The 26,000-nt window shown below is 46.2% G+C and overlaps 1 protein-coding gene and 1 long non-coding RNA gene across 3 annotated transcripts in view; one reads left to right on the top strand and one right to left on the bottom strand.

Moving 5' to 3' along the window:
- Positions 1 to 11,853: 11,853 nt before the first annotated feature.
- LOC310831826 lies at positions 11,854 to 13,625 on the bottom strand. Its single transcript, XR_014557997.1, has 2 exons — positions 13,087 to 13,625; positions 11,854 to 12,710 (listed from the first exon to the last, which is right to left on the bottom strand). It is a non-coding gene; the product is annotated as an uncharacterized lncRNA (long non-coding RNA).
- Positions 13,626 to 13,652: 27 nt separating this feature from the next.
- USP3 (ubiquitin specific peptidase 3) overlaps positions 13,653 to 26,000 on the top strand; it is a 41,914-nt gene continuing 29,566 nt past the window's right edge. The window contains exon 1 of one of the 2 annotated variants that reach the window (XM_083712729.1): positions 13,653 to 14,568. In XM_083712729.1, coding sequence (XP_083568855.1) covers positions 14,478 to 14,568 — 91 coding nt within the window. In that variant the 5' untranslated portion in view covers positions 13,653 to 14,477. The remainder of the gene's footprint in view (positions 14,569 to 26,000) is intronic. The other variant, XM_083712727.1, reaches the window with a different exon arrangement.

Raw genomic sequence — 26,000 nt, forward strand, 5'->3', positions numbered from 1 at the left:
ATTTGTTAGAAGTGCAAAGAAAGGGAGGGTAGCTTTTATCATATGTGGTGGTCATGTAAGATAACAAAGTCTTTTGGGAATTGATATATAATGAATTGAAAAAAAATGTTTAAAATAACATTTGTTAAAAAACAAGAAGCATTTCTATTAGGAATTAAAGGTTCCGATATCCCCAAAGACCAGAAAAGATTATTTATGTATGTGACAACAGCTGCAATGATGCTACTAGCCCAAAGATGGAAAGAACAAACAGTACTGACCAAGGAAGAATGGCAAGTTAAATTGCTGGAATATGCTGAAATGGCAAAACTGACTGGGAGACTCAGGAATCAAGAAGATAATGTCTTTAAAAAAGAATGGGAAAAATTCATAACTTACTTAGGAGACCATTGAATGAATGAAACTTTATTTGCGTCAGCCATAGGCCATAGCAACAAAAGAACATTGCAATATACACAGAACAGAAATAAAAAGGCGATTATATAAAACACAGATTATATAAAACACAAATAGTGGATTTCTGATTGCCCCAGCTAAAAACCCTGCAACCTTTGCTGTTACCTGCTCATCTTGATCTGCCAAGAGAAAGGACACTGTGGCAGTGGTTGGGTGACCCGGAATGGACAGTAAAAGATGGGTGATAATCTCATTCCTCAAGTCTTTATAAAGAGTGCAAGTCAGAAGGGCACGCGCCACCGATTCGGTGCTGCCATCTCCACAGAGACATAAGCGTTTTTCGTGTGGAATCTGTTGGAATCATCCCTCAAGTACAGCCAAGGGCATTACATTCAATCTTGCGAGAGTAAAAGCACGTCTATATTTTGGAATTGCTAGGTTATGCAGATAGGGCGCCAGAGAATCAAAATGGGAAGGTGGATTTATGGGATGCCTTTCTCTGGTGTCATTACAGATAAGGAGTGAGCTGTACATAGCAAACAAGCAAAGGGGAAATGGCTGCTGAGCTGCACCCACCATTGTGAGGCCTGAGGTGATGCCTCTCCAGCTGCTGTTATTGGCTGTGGACATCCTGTGATGTCACAAAAGCACATGGAAGCTCAGTGGCTATACAAAAGCAGCCCAAGGGGAAAGCCCAAGGCAAAAGCTTGAAGAGGACACGGTGGACAACAGCTGTGTTATTCAGTACTTGGTGGTCTCCTTCCGCATGGAGGGGAAGTGGCAAATGGAAGGAGGCCATCATCCATCAATAAGATGCTGTGGAGCAACGAGAAGGTAAGTGTACCTGCTGAGCAGGACCATGGCTTGAAAGTGGCAGATATCCATGGTTGGAAGCTGGTAATGGACCTGGCAGAAGCTGTGATTAGCCCGGGATGCCGCAGGGCTCAATGAGGCTGAAGTTTGTGCATGTAAGCTGGTTGAAATTCACCTTCAGAAGGCCATTGACGAAAGCTGTGTGGATATTTGTGTGTTGACGCTGGGGTAAGTATGAATGGAGAGATTGGACATAGGTCACCCATCAGACATGGTATGCCTGGGAATTGCATGTTCAGATAGCGGTGTAGGCTGCCCTCCAGGCTCTGGGCGAATGAACCACTGGATATTCATGGGTGGAAGCCAGCAGAGGTTGGCAGGCTGACCAGTGGAGGTGGCTGAATGATAACTGTTGAATGAGGGCCATTCCCCTCACCATATCTGTGTTTGCCTTTCATGGATGCTACAAACCGACGAGGCTTTCCCCGAAAGCAGCAATGAAGGGAACAGCAGAGCTTAAGCAAGCTATCTTTTACTTCTAAATCAAGGTATTTCTAAATGCATCTAAGTAACGTTCATGACATTCCCCTTTCCACTACCAGCATGGGAGGCCATGCAGATGCATCCCTAAGCAGTTGCTACCGGCTACAAACTTCCTGTGATGTCACAAATGGACAGGGTGGCTGAGAGGGAGGAGGAAGTTACTAGTGGGAGGTGGCTGGGGGAAGTGAGAAACCCCAGTAGAAGGTTCAGGGCCAGCTGGATATGCATAAGTTGAATATGGGCTGACTCCCTTCTGACTACTTGCGTTGCCAACATTTTGTTCTCTCTCTCTTTTTTAAAAAAATAGTATTTATTCAAATTTTAAAGATTACAAAGAGAAACAATAAAAAATAAAAATAAAAAAGACATAAAAAATACAAACAATTAAAAAAACAGATCAAACCTTTACATAGCTTTCTTTTCTTTACTTATTTCCTTGACCTCCTCACACCTCCCTTTTTTGTATTCTAGTTCAGTTAGATGTTTCAGCAAATCCTTTCCAGCTTTGTTTTTATCCTAATAATTTATCTTAATATACTGTAATTCTCGTCTTTCACCAATTAATAAATCAATTTTAACCTAATCCTTTATATAATTTCTGCTAAAACCACATTACTTCATTCCAACAACCTTCTAACATTCCTTAATTTTGTAATGTTTCTGTAAATAAACTTTAAATTTTTTCCAATCTTCTTCCACCGACTCTTCACCTTGGTCTCGGATTCTGCCAGTCAATTCCGCCAGTTCCATATAGTCCATCACTTTCATCTACCATTCTTCCCGGGTGGGTAAATCTTGTGTCTTCCAATACTTCGCGATGAGTATTCTTGCTGCTGTCAACATTTTGTTCTCTCAGGGCTCCTATACCTGTCTTGCCTAGATCGCAAGTAATTTGAGAGAATCAAAGCAACATAAAACAATGCAGGCATTTAGGAAATTACACATCGAAAAGCTCAGAAAAATTCCGAAGCGAGAAAGGAAACTCTCAGATCTTTGCTTAAATCTTCTAAAAACAATTTTATAGCTGCTTTCTCAAATGCAGCTCCAATAACCAGTATGGGTTGACATTTATTTGTGCAAAATGCTCTGCACAACTGCCAGCAAATTAATATATTTTACATAATTACTATTAAAGATATATATGCAGAAACAGCCGTGTGCACCTTGATAAGAGCTCCAGCCCTTTAATGGTTCCTGCATTTCTGCAGAGCGCCAAAAACTGTGCTGGAGACCATTGTGAACAAATAAAAATGTTAGCTGGACTTGTAAAGAAATGAAAAATAAGGATAATTTAGAGCGATGAAAACTGTGGAGAACGTAATTGTCAGGGGCTCAGGAGCAGAGGCACAGGAGAGGGAGGAAATGGAGAGCGAGGGGGAGGAATCTGAGGGGAGCGTAGGCGGTGACAGTGGTCAGAGGGATTCCATGAGCCTCTCCAGCGAATCGGAAGATTCACAGAAGGGAGCGCCGATGGCCAGGGCAAGGGGGGTGCCAAGGGGGAAACCCCAGAAGGAAGGGGCCAGCGGGGACTCCCAGAGCAGCAGTTGGAAATCAGGACCAGCTTCCCCACCAGAGCGCAGTGGGGGGGAGGAGTCCCAGGCATCGGGACCAGTGTTCTCACCACCAGCGAGAGGAGATGAGTCAGGATTGACCACGCCTCCATCGGAGAGCGGGGAAACGGTCAAGAGGAAAGTTACCGGCTGGGCGCGCGCGTCAAGTTCAAATGTACAGGCGAGCGGCACAGCAGGTAGCCCGGATAGGGAGCCAGGTCCTAAAGCCCGCCGGAAGGAGGGGCAAGACTCAGGGGGGTCAGCGTCAGAAGAGTCCAGAAAGGAGGAAACCCCAGGGGGCAGAAGGACCCAGAGGAGGAAAGAACAACGGAAGAGGTGGAGTAAGGCTAGAGTCTTAAACTGGTGTCTAGGAGGCGGAGACTCAGATGGAGCTTCGCCGGTCTAGGTTCTAAGACGTAGAGTTGCACGCTGCGGTTTGGAAATGGAAACTAATCTTCAATAAAGACTTTTATACGTTATTACTGACTAGCGTTGGTCCTCTGTGAGCTGGGACCTAGAGGCAACTCTGACAGTAAGCTCCATCTCAAAAAAATAAAAATAAAACCTCGCAACGTGAGTGGACGCAGCGAGGGGCGAAGATTGGTGCTTTGCGAGCTCACGAAGGCAGGACAAGATGAATACCGAACAACAAATAACAGCCCTGCAAAACGCGGTGGCACAACTTAACTCGGAAGTACTGGCATCCAGGAAAAGGGAAGAAGAATCCGCTGCTGTCTGCAAGGATCTGCAAATCAGGTTGGAAATATTGGCTAAACAGGGGGCGCCGGGAACCAGACCAGAGGGGATTGGGCTGGGAAAGAGAGGAGGCAGCCTTGTGCCGCATTTCGATGGGAATCTGCAGCAGTATCCTAACTTCAGAGCAGACGTGGTTTTTGCCCTAGATTTGCTGGAGAAGGACTTTAGAGATGAGCAGGAGAAAGTAGGCTTCATACTAACGCATCTCCACGGAGACGCTAAAGCATGGCTGCGGAATCTGTACCGAGATAAAGATCCAGCCCTCCAAAATGTGAAAGCCTTCCTTAAGGCGATGGATGCGTGCTTTTTATCAGAGATTGATGTAGATATCGCCAGGAAAGAGATACATGGATTGAAGCAAGGCAGAGCCACTGTAAGGCAATATCACTCCCGCTTTTTTGCTTTGGTCAACGCACTGGGATGGGAAAAAGAGTCAGCTGCCGTCAGGGACCTGTTCTGGGAGGGGTTGAACGGGGCTGTGAAAGACGAAATTGCGAGGGGGGAGCGACCCCAGACCACTAAAGACGTGATCCAGAGAGCGCTGACGATTGGGGTGAGGCTGGAGGAACGTTCCTGGAGCAAGGACGAAGGGCGTTGGGGACGCACACCAGCAAGAGCACCTCCTTTCTTTCCCAGGGAGACAGCGCACGCTCAATCCACGCCCCCATTGGGAGGGGGAGAGGAGCCGATGGAGTTAGGTGGTGCCAAGGCTCAGTCAGCAGCCAGAGCCCTAACGCCGGGAGCAGTCAAACCGAAGCCTCCTAGAGGGAACAGGAAGTGTTACATCTGCGACAGTGCTCAGCACATGGCGAAAGAGTGTCCCCAGAGGATTCACAAGCACACTGCAGCCTCAGCGACAGTTACAGAAGTAGTTCAGCAGAGTGCACCACAGCAGGGAAACGACGGAGTCTGGCTGGAATCAGAGGCACTGGGGCCCAGCCAGACGAGTCAGTGAAGCAGTCCCCAGGGATCTTACAGCCCACAGACCCCCTCCCACCCAAACCAGTGGTGCAACTCACGGCATCGCTTCAGCTGCCCACTGGACACACCATGGAAGTCCCTATTACCATTGACTCTGGCAGCAATGCAGACTTTATAGGAGTGGATTTCGTCACTCACCATGGCATAGCGCTCCTGCCTGCCACGATGCCTCTGAAAGTGGTAACAGTCGACGGCAGGGAGCTGCTAGGGGGACAAGTGGTACAGCAAACGGCGCCAATGGTGATGCAAATTGGGAATCACCGCGAAATCATCAGCTTCAACGTCACCCAACTGTCAGACACTCCCATAGTGTTGGGCATGAGCTGGCTGGACCAGCACAGTCCGGCATTAGCATGGTACCAGCACCAATTGACTTTCGGCTCCTCCTACTGCGCAGAACGCTGCATCCTGACTAACCAGGAGGATGAGGGGCAAGAGGATGCTCCACAACTGCGACTAGGCATGCTGCAAGCAGTACCCGACAAGTACAAGGCGTTTTTGGAGGTCTTCTGCGAGAAGGAAGCGGACAAGCTGCCTCCCCACAGGCCCTACGACTGGAAGATTGACCTCCTGCCGGGGGCGACGCTGCCGACGGGGAAACTGTATTCCATGTCTGAGGATGAAATGCAGGAACTCAGGGAGTTCATAGATCACAACTTGAAGCGGGGATTCATCTGAGAATCCAAGGCAGTGGGGGGCAGTCCCGTGTTTTTTGTGAGGAAGCGGGACACGCCCCAAAAGAGGCTTGTAGTTGATTACAGAATTTTGAATTCGAAAACCAAGCCCACAGCCTTCCCCATGCCCAAAATCGATGACCTGCTGGCGACGGTGAGGAAGGGTCGCATCTTTACCAAGTTGGATCTACGCGGAGCGTACAATCTCATACGCGTGCGGGAGGGCGACGAGTGGAAGACGGCCATGTTTACGCCGCTAGGCACCTATGAATATAGAGTTATGCCTTTTGGATTACAAAATGGTTCCCACTGTTTTCAAGCCTTCATGCACCACGTCTTAGCGGGTCTCCTCTACAAGAAGTGCGTCTGCTTCCTGGACGACATCCTGATCTTCTCGGAGTCGCTGGAGGCCCACGAGAGAGATGTCAAGGAAGTCCTGCAAAGGCTGAGGGAGCACAGGCTTTATGCCAAGCTGGAGAAGTGCCAGTTCGACATGACGGAGGTGGATTTCCTGGGCTACAAGCTGTCCGACAAGGGGCTCGCCATGGACAGCGCCAAGGTCTGCTCGGTGCTGGACTGGAAAAGCCCGCGCAATTGGAAGGAGGTCCAGAAGTTTGTCGGCTTTGCCAACCTTTATCGCAAGTTTATCAAGGGTTTCGCTATGCGGACGGCGGCCATCACCGACACCCTCAGCTCCAAGAAGAAGAGGTTCATCTGGACGGAGCAGGCGGAGCAGTCCTTTCAGAAGCTCAAGCATCTCTTCGCGTCCGAAGAACAGCTGCTACATGTGAACCCCAGCAAACCCATGAGGGTTGAGACGGATGCCTCAGACAGAGCCGTGGGGGCAGTCCTGTTGCAGCGAGATCCGCAGGGGGACTGGAGGCCGTGCGCTTTCTACTCCAGGAAACTCAGCAAGTCGGAGCAGAACTACACCATCTGGGACAGAGAGTTGCTGGCCATTCATGCAGCATTCAAGGCGTGGCGGCACTTCCTCATCGGAGCCAAGCACACAGTGCAGGTCCGCACGGACCATAAGAACTTGGAGTACTGGCGCACGGCGAGGTTCCTGAACCAGAGACACATCCGCTGGGCGGAGTTCTTTGCAGATTTCGACTTCAGGATAGAATACATCCCGGGAGACAACAACATCATGGCGGATGCGCTATCCAGGAAACCGCAGTATCTCGAGGAAGAGGCACCGGCGGCAGCCAAGCACATTTTCGCACCGAAGGCGTGGGCATGCGCCTCAGCCACGGTGGACCTGGATGCAGTACGTCGCGCGCTGCAGACGGACTCCTTCGCACGAGCCAAGATGGAGGAGGTGCGCAGCGGCACAGCGAAGGACGATGAGTTCCAGATACGCGACGGACTGCTCATCCGCAAAGGGGCCCTCTATGTGCCGGGAGACGACCTTCACGCGAGAGTACTGCAACAGTTACACGACGCGCCCAGCGCTGGGCACTTCGGCAAAGAGAAGACTGTGGAATTAGTAGCCAGAGACTTTTGGTGGCCCAAAATGCGGGGAGAAGTCGCGGATTACGTCAATAGGTGCGACACCTGCCAAAGGGCCAAGCCAGTACACAGGCCGCCGGCGGGACTGTTGGAACCGCTACAGACCCCGCTCGAACCGTGGGAGAGGGTGGCCCTGGACTTTGTCACTGATCTGCCCAGCTCGAGGGGCAAAACAGCAGTACTCGTGGTAGTAGACTTGTTCACCAAGATGGCCCACTTCATTCCTTGCGCGAAGGTGGCCACAGCGGAGCAGACCGCCAAGCTGTTCATAGACCACGTGTTCAAGGTGCACAGCCTACCACGGTCTATCCTGTCCGACCGGGGGCGCCAGTTCATCTCGAACTTCTGGCAGAAGCTGATGGGCATCCTGAACGTCAAGGTCAGCCTAGCGTCAGCAAGACACCCGCAGACTAACGGACAAGCGGAGAGGGTCAACGCCATCATGCAGCAGTACCTGAGATGCTACGCGAACCAGCAGCCCTTGACCTGGGTGGACTACCTACCGCTGGCCGAGTTTGCCTACAACAACACGAAACACGTGTCTACGGGGGTGACACCGTTTTTCGCCAACAATGGGCGGCATCCCAGAACCTTCCCGGGTTTAGAGAAAGTGAGGGAGGGGGAGCCGCAGGGAGCAGAGGCCTTGGCAGCAGAGTTACAGGAGGTCCACGAGCAACTCCGAAGGCAGTTAGAGCTAGCTAAACACGCGTACAAAATGCAAGCGGACAGACACAGGAGAGTTGGGGAGGACATCCGGGTGGGGGACTGGGTCTGGTTGGCAGCCCAGGCAGTGCCGGCCAGATCGTTAGCTAAGAAGAAGCTCGGACACAAGCAGATAGGCCCTTACCAAGTCGAGGCACAGATCAATCCAGTGGCCTTCCGGTTGACACTCCCGGAGGGATCCAGAATGCACCCGGTCTTTCATAGATCGGTGCTCACGCCCTACAAGGCACCTCACAGGTTTCAGGCGCCAGGGACAGCACCAGACCCGCTCAGGGGAGCGCCCATGAAGGGGGGGTCACCGAGAGGGGAGCCACTCAACGAGGCCACAGAGATTTTAGACTCGAGATGGGGGGAGGAAGGGATTGAATATCTCCTTGCCAGGGAAGACACCCCGGTCAGCGCTAACAGGTGGGTACCGGACTATGCTGTGGAGGAGCAATGGCTCAAAGACGAATTCCATGCAATTTTCCCACACAGGCCCATGCCGGCAGATTATTTTGACGAATATCTTTTCACACCCACACTCTCAGCCAGCACGTTTCAGGGGTTCTCTTCAGCTGAGGACACGACGCTAGAGACTAGCTCTCCAGAGGGATCGCTCTCGGGGTTTGGCACAGGGGGCTCCTATTGGTGGGAGGATCAACCTGAGGTGGGGTGGCGCAGAGAACTGCCGAGAGGGTCATTGCACGCAGCATCACCCCAGGCGACAGGGGAAAAGGGGGTCATGGGCAAGTTGGGGGAAGATCCCGGGTTCGAACACACCGCCCAGGAGATGGAAGCAGAGGAGATCGCCGTCGACGAGACCATGGAGGACTTCCCGGACTTATCCGGCTGGCTGCACGCCACGGGGGACGAACTGTATCCTGCACTCACCCCCACAACACTGGAGCACCCAGAACCCGCACCTGAAGAGGGGGAGGGGGGAAGGGGGGCTTCGAGGGGGGGATGGATGTCAGGGGCTCAGGAGCAGAGGCACAGGAGAGGGAGGAAATGGAGAGCGAGGGGGAGGAATCCGAGGGGAGCGTAGGCGGTGACAGTGGTCAGAGGGATTCCATGAGCCTCTCCAGCGAATCGGAAGATTCACAGAAGGGAGCGCCGATGGCCAGGGCAAGGGGGGTGCCAAGGGGGAAACCCCAGAAGGAAGGGGCCAGCGGGGACTCCCAGAGCAGCAGTTGGAAATCAGGACCAGCTTCCCCACCAGAGCGCAGTGCGGGGGGAGGAGTCCCAGGCATCGGGACCAGTGTTCTCACCACCAGCGAGAGGAGATGAGTCAGGAATGACCACGCCTCCATCGGAGAGCGGGGAAACGGTCAAGAGGAAAGTTACCGGCTGGGCGCGCGCGTCAAGTTCAAATGTACAGGCGAGCGGCACAGCAGGTAGCCCGGATAGGGAGCCAGGTCCTAAAGCCCGCCGGAAGGAGGGGCAAGACTCAGGGGGGTCAGCGTCAGAAGAGTCCAGAAAGGAGGAAACCCCAGGGGGCAGAAGGACCCAGAGGAGGAAAGAACAACGGAAGAGGTGGAGTAAGGCTAGAGTCTTAAACTGGTGTCTAGGAGGCGGAGACTCAGATGGAGCTTCGCCGGTCTAGGTTCTAAGACGTAGAGTTGCACGCTGCGGTTTGGAAATGGAAACTAATCTTCAATAAAGACTTTTATACGTTATTACTGACTAGCGTTGGTCCTCTGTGAGCTGGGACCTAGAGGCAACTCTGACAGTAATGATATGTAGTTTTAGAAAAATTATGTTAAGGACCCTTGCAGGGGATGGGGGAAAGTCATGGGATTCAGAGAATCTCATATATGGATATGGTAAAAGTTTTTTCTTTTTATTATTTTGAATTTGTTCTTGTAAAAAACCAGTATTTTTTTAAAAGAATATTTTGGGTGCCCTTAAAAATGCCAGAGTCAGAAACTGACCCAGAGTCAGAAACTGACTGCTTGATGATGACCTGGACCTCCTCTTGGCCCAAGACCTGGGAGAGCAGGCAGGGCCCCCTGTTGCTAGCCTTAAAGACCCTATGAATTTGGGGGGGGGGGGGCTCCTTACGGCCGCCTCCAGAGGATCCAATCTAATTGTCAACAGATTCCCAGCACATTTAGATGGAGAGGCTGAGCCCCCCCCCCCCCAGCCCTCAAGAATGCAGATTGAGAAAGGTCCAAGCTCAGGCTGCAAGTCAATGACAAAATCCATGCCTGAAAGCCCAGTTGCTATGTTGCTCCAGAATAAAGGGCTGCTCATGAGTAAGGGTTCTTCTCAGGAGGAAGGATTCTCTGCCGCTAAGATTGAGGATAGGTGGTCCCTCCTTTGAGCCACCTGGTTGCTGGAAAGGTAAGACCTCTGGCTCCTGAGCATAGCCAGGACAAGGACACCCACTTGTCATCATCAGATTCGGAATGAATTGTATCAACAACAGTTCCTAGGCAGCCCCTGCAAGTGCGCACTCTCAGGAGAAAATGCTGGAAACCACGAGAAGCTTCCAGAAGAGTGTTAACTGTGATGCAAATTTGTGAGTTCACAAAACACAGCCTATCACTCAGTTGGGTTGCCAGATGTGTCACTAAAATGTGCCAAACTCATCACCCAAGTGACCTCAATGAGCATTTCAATTTCAAGCGTTCTGATTATTTCTACTTTTAGCTAAGTATTTTTATTTATTAACTTGATGGGGGAGCAGCTGCCCCCTGGCTACACCCATGTTCTGGTTCTCTAACTGTGAAACCTGGCTCTTTTGACTTACACTTAGATTTGATTTCCTCATTTGCTTAGTCCTAGCCTGTCTTCTCTCTTCCTTTATTAATACGATATCTTTTTCATTTACCTTCCCAGTTACTTAGAATACTGTGTAAAACAGGCATAGGCAAACTCGGCCCTCCAGATGTTTTGGGACTACAATTCCCATCATCCCTGACCACTGGTCCTGTTACCTAGGGATGATGGGAGTTGTGGTCCCAAAACATCTGGAGGGCCGAGTTTGCCTATGCCTGGTGTAAAAGCTGATTATCAGAACAGAATATCTGAAAGTGTATTCCAAAACCAGAAATTTCAACTTACCAAACAGTTTTCAATGACTTCAGACCATCTCGTTTTTCACGGGTTACCACTGAAAGATGCAGAAATAACAGCAATGCACAAAGAATTAGTTTGTTGTTAAGTGAAGGCACTTGTGTCTAAAAAAAGTATGAGTTGTGGTGCCCCCTGGTGCTCAGCAGTGGAAATAGTATGGGAGAAAATGTATTTTCTTTGGAGACCAATGCCCACAGCTACCATGCTTGAAAGACTTCAAAATTAAGCTGCTGGAACCGAAGGTCCTCTCCTCGGTGTTATTTCAAAAGGTCACTTCCTCCGCTGTGATTGTATTGGTTCTAAATATACATCACTTTCCCACAAAAAACTACCCAAGGCAGTTTACTTGGTGTGTGTGTGTAGCTCAGTGAGAAAACACTTGTTTGCATGCAAAAGGTCACAGCTACTCCAGGTAGGTCAGCATAATTGGGTGGGTGGGAAATCCCTGTAATGGAAGGGGAGGCAAGTAGAAATCTCTTAAGCCTTATTTATTTATTTATTTATTTTTACACAAAAGTGCCTTGCGCAGTAGGCCAGTTACACTAAAAAGACTGTCCAGTAATGCTGGACCCCTACTGTGCCCTCTAACAAAGATGGATTTTTGGACCCTAAGCAAATATTTAACCAGGGACCCTGAGATAGCATCTAGTATACTTAACTTTCTCCAGGGCAAAACAAAACTTCATCAACATTGCTCTCCGCTTATAAACAACCAGCTCTCTGGATCTGAGCAACCTGCATTTCTTTGGCATCCCCTTCTGTAGCATGAACCAAGTGACTTACGTTCATGGGAGATTTTACATTAATCCTGCAAGCCTGTAACAATATTTGCAATATCCCAAAGCCAAACTTTATGTAGTTTATTAAGAATGAAGAAAAAAGGAAGATGACACCCTCCTGGTCAGCGTCTACATTGAAGTTCTAAAGTCTGACCCCATCCGAGAGATTTATATAATTTGAACCCTTAGCTGGCGGGTCTAATATATAAATTCCTCCCACCTGTTAAGCTAGTCCAAAATACAGGGGCCAGCATACTTAATTAACTCTGCAATTGCACTACTACTGGCAGGCACTCAGCCTCTAAGCCGGGCCATGTGGATCTTCCCAAACCCTGCTGCTACTTATTATTAGAGCACAAACAGTACGTCAAAACAATAAAGCAAACCAAAAACGGTTGACAATCCCAAAGAGATTGTACCAATAAGCAGTGAGGTGGTTGGCATTCATTTGTCCCAAGAGACAATGAAGCGTGCCTCCAGGGGTGAAGCCAAAACACTGTGTTAGCAACATTGAAGTGACCTCCCTGGGGCTCAAGCCTGGGCAGTGCGTAGGAAGGTCCTGGGCTGTCTGGACATCAGTCTCACTGATGTGGTCCAAAGGAAAGCAGAACAATACATTTGGCAGCAGCCTGTCTGCAATAGTTGTTGGACCGAGGCATCCAAGAGGCCATCCAACTGTCTAGGTGACTCCACTCCACGTAGTGTTTACTCCCCAGCCTCTCTCTCTCTCTTGAAAATATCCCAAAAGGCATCAGAGGTTTCAGATCAGATTTTCCTTCTCCTAGATTGGCAACTTTCCCAGGTTGATGAGTCACATTTCTCCCTAAGCAATGAGGAAGAATTGTATAAACCAATTGACCTATCTCCTCTAAATACAAAATTTTCCCGGCATAGGTTTCCCTTACAATTGATTACAGTGGTACCTCGCAAGACAAAATTAATTCGTTCTGCGAGTTTTTTCATCTTGCGATTTTTTCGTCTTGCGAAGCACGGACTTTGGAAAAGCTTCAAAAATCACCAAAGTCTTCAAAAACCTCAAAAAGGCTACCACACCGCGTGCTATGAGTTGCTCCTTGAAGTCAAGTCGCAACTGCACCCCCTGAATGCACGGTTTTAAGGAAAAGGAAACAAACTTGCAAGACAAAGGAAACAAACTTGCAAGACGTTTTCGTCTTGCAAAGCAAGCCCATAGGGAAATTTGTCTTGTGAAGCAACTCAAAAAACGAAAAACTCTTTCGTCTTGCGAGTTTTTCGTCTTACAAGGCATTCGTCTTGCCAGGTACCACTGTACTTCAAGACTTGATTACTGCAGTGAGCTCTATGTGGGGCTTCCCTTGTGCTTGATCTGTAAGCTGCAGTTTGTGCAGAATCACTTCAAAATAAAACTTTTATAAAGTAATTTTTAGATGGTACTTGACCCCCACTATGCTCAAACAGTGTGGCATAGTGGTTAGAGTGCTGGATTAGGACCTGGGAGGGCAAAACACAGATCCCTATTCACCCATGAAGCCCACTTGGTGACTTTGGCAGACACTCACTCTCGGCTTAACCTACCTCACAGGGTGAAGTGTGTACGCTAGGTTGACTTCTTTGGAGAAAAGGAGGGATATAAATGTAGTAATAAATAAGATCATAAAGTCATATTTGTCAAGGTTCAAATGATGTGTGTTGTGAAGAAATGCAAGTGGGTGTCAGGCACACCTCACTGGGGACATCATCAGCAACAAAAATGTTTGTTTTTGTGTCTTCTGCTCAACCCCTTTCATTGATTTGTTTTAGCTGCTAAGTTATTCAGCTGCTGTTTTCTACTTTTGGTAACTTTAATTACTAACTGGATTTTACTGGATTGTGCATGTGTTTGTGTGGGAAATGTGTTGATAATCATTTTCAGCTACCATTATAAGGCGACCACTAGCAGCAATTGCGGAAATTAATAATAATTTAAAAAGGGAAAAGTTTGATGGCGATGCCTTCATCTCAGGATTAGCGCAAGGCGGCAGCGATGGCAACGAGGACACCGCACGTTTTCTGCTCCGTCCCCTAGCGGCGAAAGGGGGAACAGCAGGAGCTACGTAGAGCCGTCGCTGGGAAAGCCGAACTAGGCGGTGGGAACACAAACCCGGAGCCTGGATTCCTTGGCGAAGCGAGTGGTGGGGAAGGAAGGGGCGGGGCCTGAGCGCCGTCAAACTCCCCGAGAGACAAAGCCAAGAGCCGCTCATTTCCGGTTCCCATTCGCGCCACATAAACAACACCAACAGGCCGAGCGGGGAGCTGCTCTACCCGCCCGCCCCCCCCCCGCTAAACTCTGCCTTTTTGGGCCGAGGGCTCCTTTCGCCTCGCCTTCCCGTAACTACGATTCCGGAAGCTCCGTGAGGCGGCGGGAGCTCTCGAAGTTGGGGGGTTCGAGTGGTCCTCCGAGACTGGGACTTCGCCTTGAGAAGCGGCAGGAGGAAAGGGCCGCCGCTTGTGAGGAAGACCGCGATGGCGGCCGGGCGGCTCGAGGGTTCCCGGGCGCTGAGGTGCCGGCCGGCGCAGGCGCAGTAGCGGCGCTACCCCGCGCGCGCGAGAAAAGGCGGAGCGAGCGCTCCTCTCCGGGCCCCGGCCTGCCCCCTCCCCCCCCCCGCTCAGTCCCGGCCTGCGCTTCGCCTCGCCCGCCTCACGTCGCGCCCCGGCCCTTCGCAGCCGCCGCCATGGAGTGCCCTCACCTCGGCGCCAGCGTCTGCCTGGCGCCCGACTCGGCCAAGTTCCCTCAGGGCTCGCCCTCCTCGTGGTGCTGCAGCGGTGAGTGGGGGGCGGGGGGGGCTGACAGGCACCTTCATCTTCCTCGCTCCCCTCCCCCTCCCCAGACTCCGCTCTCCTTTGTTCCAGGGACACGTCCAGGCCCTTCGCCCGCCCGGCAGCTTTATTTAAACACCCGTCTCTCCAGCTCCCCCCCCCCCCGGCAACAAAAAGATCTCTGGGATTTTGCTCTTCCCACGACCCCCTCCCTCAGTCGTCTCTTGAGTCCGCCCTCTTCCTCCCCAACCTTATTCCGCTTCACTGTTGCTTGAGGGGCCTTCGCCTTCTCTCCTAGCTTTGCCTCCTCTTGCCCCCCCGCCCCGCCCTTTCCTGCACCTTACACGCCAGAGCAACAAAAGGGGGGGGGGGCAGCAGCCTGAAGAGGCACCGCGTCTCCCTTGGTCTTGCTGGGGTTTCTCCCTGCCTTAAAGTTGTGGTAACCCTTGACAGGCTCTGCCTCGTGGCCGTTGCCTCACTTTCCCAGTTCTGTGTAAGATTTCCTGTTCCTCTTCTTATCCCCTCCTGGTGAGACTCCGCATTCAGATTCTGCACTCCTGATCCCATTAAATCATTTTCTCTGATCTCTCGGTATTCTCCCACTGTCTGTCGTGTGCAAACAACAGTGCATCTCCTTTTCCTTATGCTGCCTCCTTATATAACTTCCCACCCCAAATCCTGAGCTTGTTTCTCATTTCCTTTGTGGCCTTTTCCCTCTCTATGGTCCACTGATGCTAAGGCTGGGGGGGGGGGGGCAAGGAAAGGATGCCTGCAAGAGGAGCAGGAAGTCTTCGATTACAGACCCTTTCTCAGCAGGGGACCATCCTGGGCTGGAGATGTTGGAGGGATCACATTTTCTACTCTTTTTAGAAAGATGGATCATTTGAAGAATTACCTCCCAAAGCTCAGGATATGTAGTTTTTGCATTCATCTATCCCTGAATGTTTTTGCAGGCCTCATTTTTCTCCTTCCCATTTTGTGGGTTCAGGAATGCTTGGCCTCTACAGTTCTGTTTTACAGTTTTGTGGGCTCAAGAATGCTACAGTTCTGCCTACCTTGTATTACTTTCTTAGAGAAGGAAGTCTAGCAGATGTGATCCTGACCATGTGCTGGCAGGCAAGGCATTGTCCTGGAGAGAGGAGGTGGCCAAGGGGTTTGTTGCCTTCAAATGGGAAAGAATGCAGAAATTTCTTTCTAGCTTCTTTGTTCCAGTGAGAGAGCAGTAGCGAGAAAAACAAAACCCACCAAAGAGTAGGCTGAAGAGGCTGTGTTGCTGTTGCTAACTTTGCCACAGTAAAGATTGGTTGGTTGGTTGCTGAAGAGGCTGTTTGTGTTTAATGTGCTGGAAGGTGCCTCTTGTATTTTTGAATTTAAGCCATGTCAGTGTACTGGGCCACAGTATGCTGGAAGGTGGATATAGTGCAATAAAACATATGGGGAGGGAAAGTTTCAACAGGAAATGCTGGGTAATTTGATTCCTCTGTGTGTACACATGGCCTCAGTCAATATTTACATAATTGAGATGTGTGTTGTGGTGCAAATGTAAGATTTTCCATGTTTGGCCTTTTGTTCATTTCATGGTGGTAATAAACATTGAGACACTTGCTTTACATTTTCAGTACGCTCATGGAAACCGAGTACTGTATGTTGTGTTCAGTTGTTTCACTTTGAGTTCTTTTCATCTTTCCAGTAGGAAGTAAATCAATAGTAGGGTGCTTTACAGTGTTTCAGCTGTGCTCTTGTAACTTCTCTTTTTCTCTAAAATGTCTGAGTTGTACTTGAAAAGCCTCTCTCTTGAATTTGCAAAACTCAGTCGGAGTTTTGCAGTTCAATGGGTTGTGGATTGCATCTTGTCACTAAAGTGAGGAGACGTTCTAATGTTGTTTTCTGAGGTTTCGTTCTATGGGGGAAAAGCTACATGGCTGCTCTTAAGTGTGTTGTGTTTGAGAGAGGCTATTAGCTTGCTTGAATCTCCTGTGCAACTCCATCCTGGAGCTAAGGTGTGGGTAGGTACTACTGCTGCCTTTGGCTAAACCAGTTATATTACTCTGTAAAACATGCAGTGTTAAAGCAGAATTTATTATACTATGTGATGTTACAGGAGAACTAAAGTGTAAATGAAAGCACAGAAAAAGAAAACAACTTTGAGAAATATGTTTACAAACTTAGTCATAAGGGGTGTATCTATTAGCTCAGGCAAGCAAATCTGTTAGGCAAGATCACTGGCATGAAGTTCCTCTTCCTCAAGGAAGGTCAGAAAGATAACATTACCAAAGGTGAAGGTAGTAAAAAGTGTCAGTATCTTGCAGATGATAAAAGTATACAGTGGTACCTTGGTTTAAGAACAGCTTAGTTTATGAGCAACTTGGATTAAGAACGCTGCAAACCCAGAAGTAGGTGTCTTGGTTTGTGAACTTTGACTTGGAATAACAACATGTTTTGCTTCCTTTTGAGTGTGTTCCATTTGTAAATTGAATCCACCGTTGCTATGGGAAAGCATGCCTTGGTTTAAGAACAGACTTCTGGAAGGGATTAAGTTTGTAAACCAAGGTACCACTGTACTGTGAGCTGTCTTTAGGGCCTGACAAGCTAGTTGTCTGCGTGGAAGTGTTACTTGCCCCTTGCAAATGGCTTCCTGTAAGTCTGACGTTTGTATAAATATCCTGACAATGATTTGGGGGAATTTGCATTACTGTAGTTTGGAAGATGTTACAATTGCACCCTAAAGAGTACAGTTGAAGTTGCTGTTTTGCTGAGACAGGGCCAGATACATCTTTGTCTATTGTAAATGTAAATTAACATAAGTGCACTTACACAAATGCAGGAATGTTTTACAGGATGCCAGAGTTTTTCCATACGCTTTGTTTGATAAAGCTCCCCTCTCATTACCACCTTCCCCTCCCTGCAGTCTCAGCCCTCCCATGGTTCTTCCAGTCCATAAAACATCAATCATGCTTGTAACACTCTAGAAAGGCCAGGAGCTTATGATGTACTGTATTGCAATGTGAATTTCCAATAGACTTCTCTCTCTCTGTGTGTATGCATATATATGTATGTGTGGCTGTTACACTTCTTTGGGAATACCCTGTTGAACAGAGTTCAGCAGAGGAGGACAGGAGTTATTTTTATTTGTATAATATACTATAGACATATAAAGGGAACAAGTGTGGGAACTTTCCCCCTGTCTTTTTGTGTTTTGTATTAGAATTATACAAGATGACAAATAATATATTCTGGGTTGGTTTGTAAACATTTCTAGTGAAAACAATTTTTCTGCCTATATTGGATGTCATTAATTGGGCATTCTCTTTCTCTGCTACTGCTGTTCTTATAGTGAGACAGTAATTTTAACCTCTGCTGTTCTAAATTCTTATTTTTTGCTGTTTCTTTATGGTTGTATTTTACTGCTTTTTAAAGCATTCATTATAATTGCTCTAGTGCTGTTTTTAGATTGTAATGAATTTGTGATTTTATCTTGTTTTAATTCTACTTCATATGACATATAGAGAACTATAATTGAATTGGGAATCTAAATATAGTCAATAAAGTTAATGAGCACAGTTGTGACTTCATTCCTTGGCACTGTTTGTGATGCTGTACTTATTCCTCATTTTTGTGGTGTTTAGAATAAAGCTTTTGTTTAACCGGAGGCCTCCAAATTATGTCCACTGATGAGACTCGCCATGGGATCCACCTTCGGGCCAGTGTTAGAAACTGAGATATGAAAGCTAGAAGCTAAATGGCACCTTAAACCTAGATTATAGGTGCAACAATGAATGTCTAGGTGTGCTTTTTAATAACAAGAATACAAAGCTGAAAAATAAATGAACTGCAGCTAAAATATTGTGTTCATTTTTCACAAGGTCCAGTCCTCATCTGAAGACTGCAAAAAAACAAAAACAAAGCCATGCTTCCCCTGCTGGCCCCCCTGATATTCTTAAGAGGATCTCAAAAAGGTCCTCCCTTCTCTCTACTCTGCAGACAAGCCATGGATTCTCCCTACACCCTCTTTCCCTCATATAAATATATCTTTTTGGCACTACAGTGGTACCTCGGGTTACATACGCTTCAGGTTACAGACTCCGCTAACCCAGAAATGGTACCTCAGGTTAAGAACTTTGCTTCAGGATGAGAACAGGAGGCTCCATTAGCTAAAGTGGTGCTTCAGGTTAAGAACAGTTTCAGGTTAAGAACGGACCTCCAGAACGAATTAAGTTCTTAACCCGAGGTACCACTGTACAGTTAACACATATTAAAGGCCTATACAGCTGATGGTAGAGACACCCACCTAGAGTGTCCTACAATGATCCCACTCCAAAAATTGTTTTGATTTTAAGCATCACTGTGAGAGTCTGAAGTAGATAACACTTTCAACATGTGCTACTTAAACCATCATAACTAACTGGCTAGTATATTTAAAATTAAAAGCATGTCATACATTAAAAGTGCATTAAACAAGGCAGCTAAAACCTAAACAAAACATATTGAGTTCAAAAGAAAAGTTTTCAGGTCCCTGATCCATGCATATTTTACTTGAGAGGAAGCCCCATTGAACTCAATTGGGATTTACTTTGAGTAACAGGTTGAAAACCCTTTCCCCCCATAGTGGTGCCCAAATTTCTTCTTTTGTTTCTTATACATTGCATTTTATTGTATTACAGTTTGAATTCCTTAACATTGTAAAGTACAGTGCATTAGAGTTGCTAAACAGAGAAAAATATTTAAATGGTCCACCAAGATGCTCAGCAGTTTTCAAGTGCACTGTGGATGGGAAGTTAGAAAACCACCACTCCTGTCTAGATCATTCTCCCTAGTTCTCCTTCCATCTCCCACATGTGTGAAATTCCACCCAAGGTTTAATTTCTCCTGTGCAATTAATTCTGTAGACAAGCCCATTCCTCCAGCAGTTTCAGTGAAGGCTGATGGGTGGGGGGAGAGTTTCGTAGCTCTCTTGAGGAAAGAGCCAGACACGGCAGTGAGAGCTTTGCTCCCTGCCCGTTTTCATTGGTAGAGACAAGATGGGAATGAGATGGATGGAGGGAGGAAAAAGGCAGCTGTACTCCTAGCCTAAGGGCAGCCATTCCAAGGCTTCTGAGAGGGAAACACTGCCTTTCTGTAAGGCCAGCTGACAGGTGGAACCTATCAACTTACCTGATGCTGCAGCAATCTCTTGGAAGTCTAGCGGGAAGGAATTTCTCCTCCCAAACCCTCAGCAGTGGCAGTTTTAATATGAAATATTAGGTGCTTCCAAAGTTCAGAAACTGCTCGCATTTATGAAATTCCCTGTTGTAAAATGATGCTAGAACAATGGGAGTTTCGAACACTGCACCCAGTGAGAGGTAAGTTGGGTGATTGTGCTATTGGCCCACCTCATGGCTTAAGTGAAAATTTCACATGGCTTAAGTGAAAAAGTGAGTCCCGTCCCCCCCCCCCCCAAATTCTAGCCTGAAACTCTCCACTAAGCACTCACTTTAGCCACTTAGGACTTGCTTGTCTTGCCTATTGGAGAGACTTGCAGTTATAGCAGGTAGCCAATGAGAGAAGCTTTGTAATGCTGCTTGATTTGACTAGGACTGCTGCCAGTGTTCAAAACGCCCATTGTTCTAGGTGGATTTTGCTACAGGGAATTTCATCAGTGTGAGCTGTTTCTGAGCTCTGGGCACAGTACTGCGCCTAAAATTTCAGATTAAAACTGCAGAGTGGAAGGAAAGGAGGACCCTTTTCTGCCTCCCTACTTCCAGCTATTCTCTGAAGACTGGAGAAGAGACCCTCTTAAGAATATTAGAGGGGTGGGCAGGGGAAGGAATAGATCATTTGAAAAATGAACATAATATTTTAGTTGCAGTTTATTCATTTTCAACTTTGTATTCTTGTTATTTAAAAAGTGTGCCTAGACATTCCGCTGTTGCGCCCATAACCTAGGTTTAAGGTGCTATTTAGCTCCTAGCTTTCATATCTCAGTTTCTAACACTGACTTCTGCAGGGCTCAGCAGCAAGCATCCTTCATGAGTAGCCATTTTAACATATGGTAACCATAACAAAATAAAATGATAGTGGCATTTTTGAAATATAGGCATTTCATTGAGAGTATTTGCTGGATTAGTTTACAGGCAGGCCAACTCAGCTCTAATCTCTTGACTAATAACAATGTCTTCAATTATTATACTGAATATTTATTATGCTTTTTCAATTACCTTTTTAAAATGGGAATATTTATTGTGTTACCAGCTTGACCCACATGGCTGAAGGTTTTTGGCATAACTGGACGTTGCCTGGGAGACTTACTCTCATCTAGACTAGAGTAAGAGTGATTCATTCTGGGGCAGCTGCTGAAGAGGGGTTCTTTGTATGCCTTGTTTGTAACGACTCAGTGTATAGATCATAGGGCTGGAAATATATGTTAGATGCCAGGTTGCCATAGCGATTGAAATTTGGTTCTATTGCAGTGCTTAGAAAACTATTCTGTCAGCTTGTGAAAATCTTTGCACATGTACCCATTCTTGGTTATAAATGATACCAGAGGATGATATGTACACGACTTGTCAGTTGCAAGTGGTCATAATTCCTCTGTCACAGCAACTGTCTTTTGAAATAAATCATTCTTATTTTTATCTGTTTAACAAAATTTATATACTGCTTGATTATAAATAGAACCTCTAAGTCATTTACATAAACTAAAACAATGAAAGCAAACTAAGTTAAAACATAATTAAAACAAACTGTTAAACTAAAAGCAGATTTAAAACACATGTCAATTTCTACATGTCAGAATATTTTAATACCTTATTTCATCTTGGCTACACAGAGAAGTAGCTCAGTGATACTGTGGAAAGCTCTGATACAGTTTAGGCACAGTTTATCATGTTAGAGCCAAACCATGGTTTGGTATCCCTACTTAGGTGCTCCTCTCACATGCTCAGATTTCCTCTTATTTGAGAAGCTTTCTATTTGCTGTGATAGCTGAATTGGGAAAACTAGGGCTTCTATAAATGGCAGCTTGCCTCCAAACAAGAACTAGAAAGTAGTTTGAAGTTGAATTTGAGGTTATTATTTCATGCACTCTGGTCATTAGCATAAAATTGCGGTTGAAGCTTTCCTGTAACGAGCGTGCAGTATGAAAAGGCAGAACAAGCCACAGCTAAATGTCAGACCTATACCTTTGCTTCCCTCGTAGCTGGCCCAATTTTATTAGCAGGGTTTTTTTTTATTATGATGTTTGGCATACATTCTTTATTGTTTATTTTAAATGTAGCATGTGATTTTTATTGTATTGAGTTGTAAGTAATTCTTTTCAAAAATGAGACCCTTAAAGTAATTCAGTGATACTGGAAAATGATCATCCAGCCATAGGTGTGTGCAGGTAAGGATTGCTGCATCAGTGAAATGCTGCTTTATCCTCTTTGTGTTTTGATTTGGCATTCATGCTGCTTTTTAAAACAATTTATATATTAAATTTTCAAATATACATTTTCCACCTTTAAATATACAACAATACATCCAATGACTTCCCATTTTTTCTTTGTTTTTCCTTGTATTTCCAAAAGTAACTGCATATTCTATTTCTTCCATCTAGTTTCCCCCTTTCCATTATATCTTAATCTACATTATACTGTTGAATTTACAATAATCCTGCTAGTGTTTTCACTTGCTTACAATTGTTTTCCAAATATTCCACAAATAATTTCCATTCCCCTTTATACACACATTCTTATTGTTCTTTTTTCCTTGCTGGCTAGGCCTGCTAGCTCTGGAGAGTCCATCATTTTCAGTTGCCATTCCTCCTTCTTTGGAACCTCTCCCACCTTCCATTTCTGAGCTAACAAAGTCTGAGTTGCTGTCTTTGCATCCATAAATAGCCTTTTCTATCCCCTGGGTACCTCTCTCTGTACCATACCCAAAATAAATGCTTCTGGTTTGTTTGTTTTTTGGAATATTCTTGTAAACCATTTTTTTTCATTTCATTATAAATCCTTTCCAAAGCATCATTAACTATTCGAATGACCACCCATATATGACAAAACGTTCCTTCTGCTTCTTGACATTTCCAACAGATACCTGTTTCACTTTTAAACATCTTTGCCAATTTACTTGGAGTTAGGTACCATCTATAAATCATTTTCATATAATTTTCCTTCAATGTGCAACATGCAGTAAATTTTAAATCCGTCTTCCATGTGGCAATCATGCTTCAAGGTAGATTAGGGAGGGGTTTGTGGCCACAGTCCAAGTGTGTACTTTCCTCCTCCTCGCTCATAAGTGCAAAAACAACTTTCTGTGTTCTCGCTCAGCCAGTCCTGATATCATCTTGATTACTGAATGGAAACCAGGCCTCATCTGGGTATTTGCATAACTTAAGGGGTATGACATTGGGTTTCATGCTAGGGTGGAGTAGAAGAAAAACAACTTTTAACGAAGCACTTAAAACAGAATAATAAAGAATACATTAATAAGCTATCTTTATTTTTCTGTATCTCATTGCTTCTGTTATATACATTTTCATGATTACTTCAGAATTTCTGGTTACCTGGAAATGCAGGCATGTTTGGTTCCCTGTGTCAACAGATCTTGTTAGTCTCTACGGCTTCAGAAGATAGTCTTGTTTGCTCTTAGTAGACAGGCTAGGTTTGATGAAAAGGGAACTATATCATATACATGAATTAGTAATGTTTATATGTAATAGACTTGAAACTTGGCTGCCATCCGCCTATCTGCGTAGTTGTTTCTCGGGTATTGGCTTAGCTGCTGTGGCTCGCTGCTTAGGGTGACTGTGTCAGCAGTAGAATGTGGAATTTTTCCTGAAGGGATAAGTAACCTTGAAGGCACAGAGTAAAGGGAAAAAGCAACCACTAAGGGAGAAGTTCCAGAGGAAGAAAGTATCTTGCTCATGGGCAAGGAGTTGGATTGCAGGAAGAGACTTGTGAAGTTGGAAGCCGAGAGTGCAGTGAGGTCAGTGGTCAGAGTTGGAGGACAAGCAAAATTCAATCATTTAAACTAGCCAGTTGTTGCTTTAGTGCAGGTCTTTTAGTTCTCTAAGAAAATGACTAATAAGTTCTTGGAGAGTGGTGAGTTGCCTTTAGAAGTGTATTGTTTAAAGCTACCTTGGGCATTATCTTCAGTCTCTTGACTCAGCTGTTCTCTAAAGCCCATTTCCTGTTTGTCCTAACTTGACTTTTCTCTTTTCTTGTCTATGAGTATGGAAGCTACAGATAACTTCTTACTCACCTTCAACCCTCTTTGTACCAGCCTGGGTTTGAATATGATATCTGAGAGGTGGTACCCAGTACATATGGAACGCGGGTGGCGCTGTGGTCTAAACCACAGAGCCTAGGGTTTGCTGATCAGAAGGTCGGCGGTTCGATTCCCATTGACAGGGTGAGCTCCCGTTGCTTGGTCCCTGCTCCTGCCAACCTAGCAGTTCAAAAGCACATTAAAGTGCAAGTAGATAAATAGGTACCTCTCCGTCAAGAAGGTAAACGACGTTTCTGTGCACTGCTCTGGTTCACCAGAAGTGGCTTAGTCATGCTGGCCACATGACCCGAAAGCTGTCTGTGGACAAATACAGCTCCCTCGGCCAGTAAAGCGACGTGAGCGCCGCAATCCCAGAGTCGTCCGCGACTGGACCTAACGGTCAGCGGTTCCTTTACCTTTACCTTTACCCAGTACATAGCAGACAAAAACTGAGAAGTTCTTGGTTCGAAAGTCATTGCAGCTGACTAAAAAATGATAGGTGATCGTTGGCAAGCCACTGTGTCATTGCTTCAGCCCCATCCCCCTGCAACATACACATAATAGTGTCTACTCCACAGGGTTACTGGAATAGTTACTGAAATAACATGTAAAGTGGTTTGAACATTTTGCTTTTATGAATTGCTTTATATGCCCCCAAAGTAGCTTGCAACAAAACCAGCTGAGACACAATCAAACAAATGCATTCAAGAAGCAGAATAAAATGGTCAAAAACTTAAGAGCAAATGAAAAGCTAAGCAGAATAAAAAGATCTCAACAGCTCACCTAAAGCTTAGAAAGGAGGGAGCCAACTGAGGGGCAGACTAAATGTTGTTTATAGGGTGAAATATTTTGCTCTTTAAAAATAGAGCAGTTAATTCTTTGCAGGGAATGGCTGTGCCCATTGTGTAAATAAGGAACAAGCATTGCAAACTCACTTCAAGTTACAAAGTTGTAAACAACACTATTCTCCCTCTTCTGTTATGCAATGGCAAACATAGTTTCCACATCCCCAAATTAACAGGATGTTGAAGAAAAGAGACATATGACTCATTTCAGATGGCCTTATGGCATCTCAAGATTCTTTTTGGCCAAATCCTTCCTATATGAATGTCTTTCATAATACTTGAGGCCATTCTAAAAATACAGCTGGGTAAAACTGTAGGTAATTGCTGTTGCAGACACTTTAGCTAAAACTTGCAGAACAGTTCTGTTTATTTCTCTTTAATGTGAGCTGTATAAAGACTCCCCTTTTCATACAAAGAAGAGCTTTGATTCTGTAAAATTGGCTTGATATTTTCAACATCTAGATAGATACTAAGTTCAGTTTACAGGCATAAGTATATTACTTTGCCTCTGAAGGCTTCTCTGTACCTAGAAGCTGGAGTACTAAGCAGTCAAGCAACTCTGAACAATGGTTTGCCTGAATTTTCAGAATTCAGACATCATGCTTGGGTTTTAAGCTCTAATTAGTGCAAACTATGGTTTGGTTGTATGTCTGAGTTGCACCAGCATCTCACCACAGTTATGAAGGCTTATTTTTCAGGAACTATAGCTGTATGCCATCAAATACACTAATTGGGCTGTCAGTGTTTAGAGAGAGTGGCTGCATTTTGTAGCTTGCATGGAACTGAACCTAAGATTTCATGGGCATATTTCTTAAAACATCTCTATTCTAGCATAGAATATAATTGTGATGATAGTGTGGCCCCAAAATGCAATGTTTTAGACGTTATGCCGTTATGCCTGGGCTTTGAGGAGTGCTTTGACTCCTTAGGATGTTGGAGGCTGGAGATACAAGAATAAAGATAATCTAATTCAGCACCATCCTCTTGTCGGGAGGACTCGCTTATCTTGTTAATTGCACAGTGAAAGCCTTCCATGGATCATGCAGCCTCTGCTTGTGACCAGCACCTGTTTGCTCCCAGGAGAAAAACTTGTGAAAGAATTACTGGATTGCAAGTGAGCTGGGATTGGGCAAAAATCTTTGACAGAGCTTCTTGTGGCTCTTGTGATTGGAGGGGGCAGAGAGAGAGAGGGAGAGTGCAAATGCAGATAGCTTGCTCCATGGGGCAGGTTCACATGCTCATCATTGGGGGGGGGGGAGGGAATGTAAGGGATCCCATCCCCTTGCTCTCTACTTTTCAACTGAAAAGAACTTCTAATTGCTTTCAATGACTATCAAGTTTAGAGGATTCTCCCACGGCTTGTAG

Source organism: Podarcis gaigeae (genome assembly GCF_964106915.1).
Source record: "Podarcis gaigeae genome assembly, chromosome: 14".
Lineage (NCBI taxonomy): Eukaryota > Metazoa > Chordata > Lepidosauria > Squamata > Lacertidae > Podarcis > Podarcis gaigeae.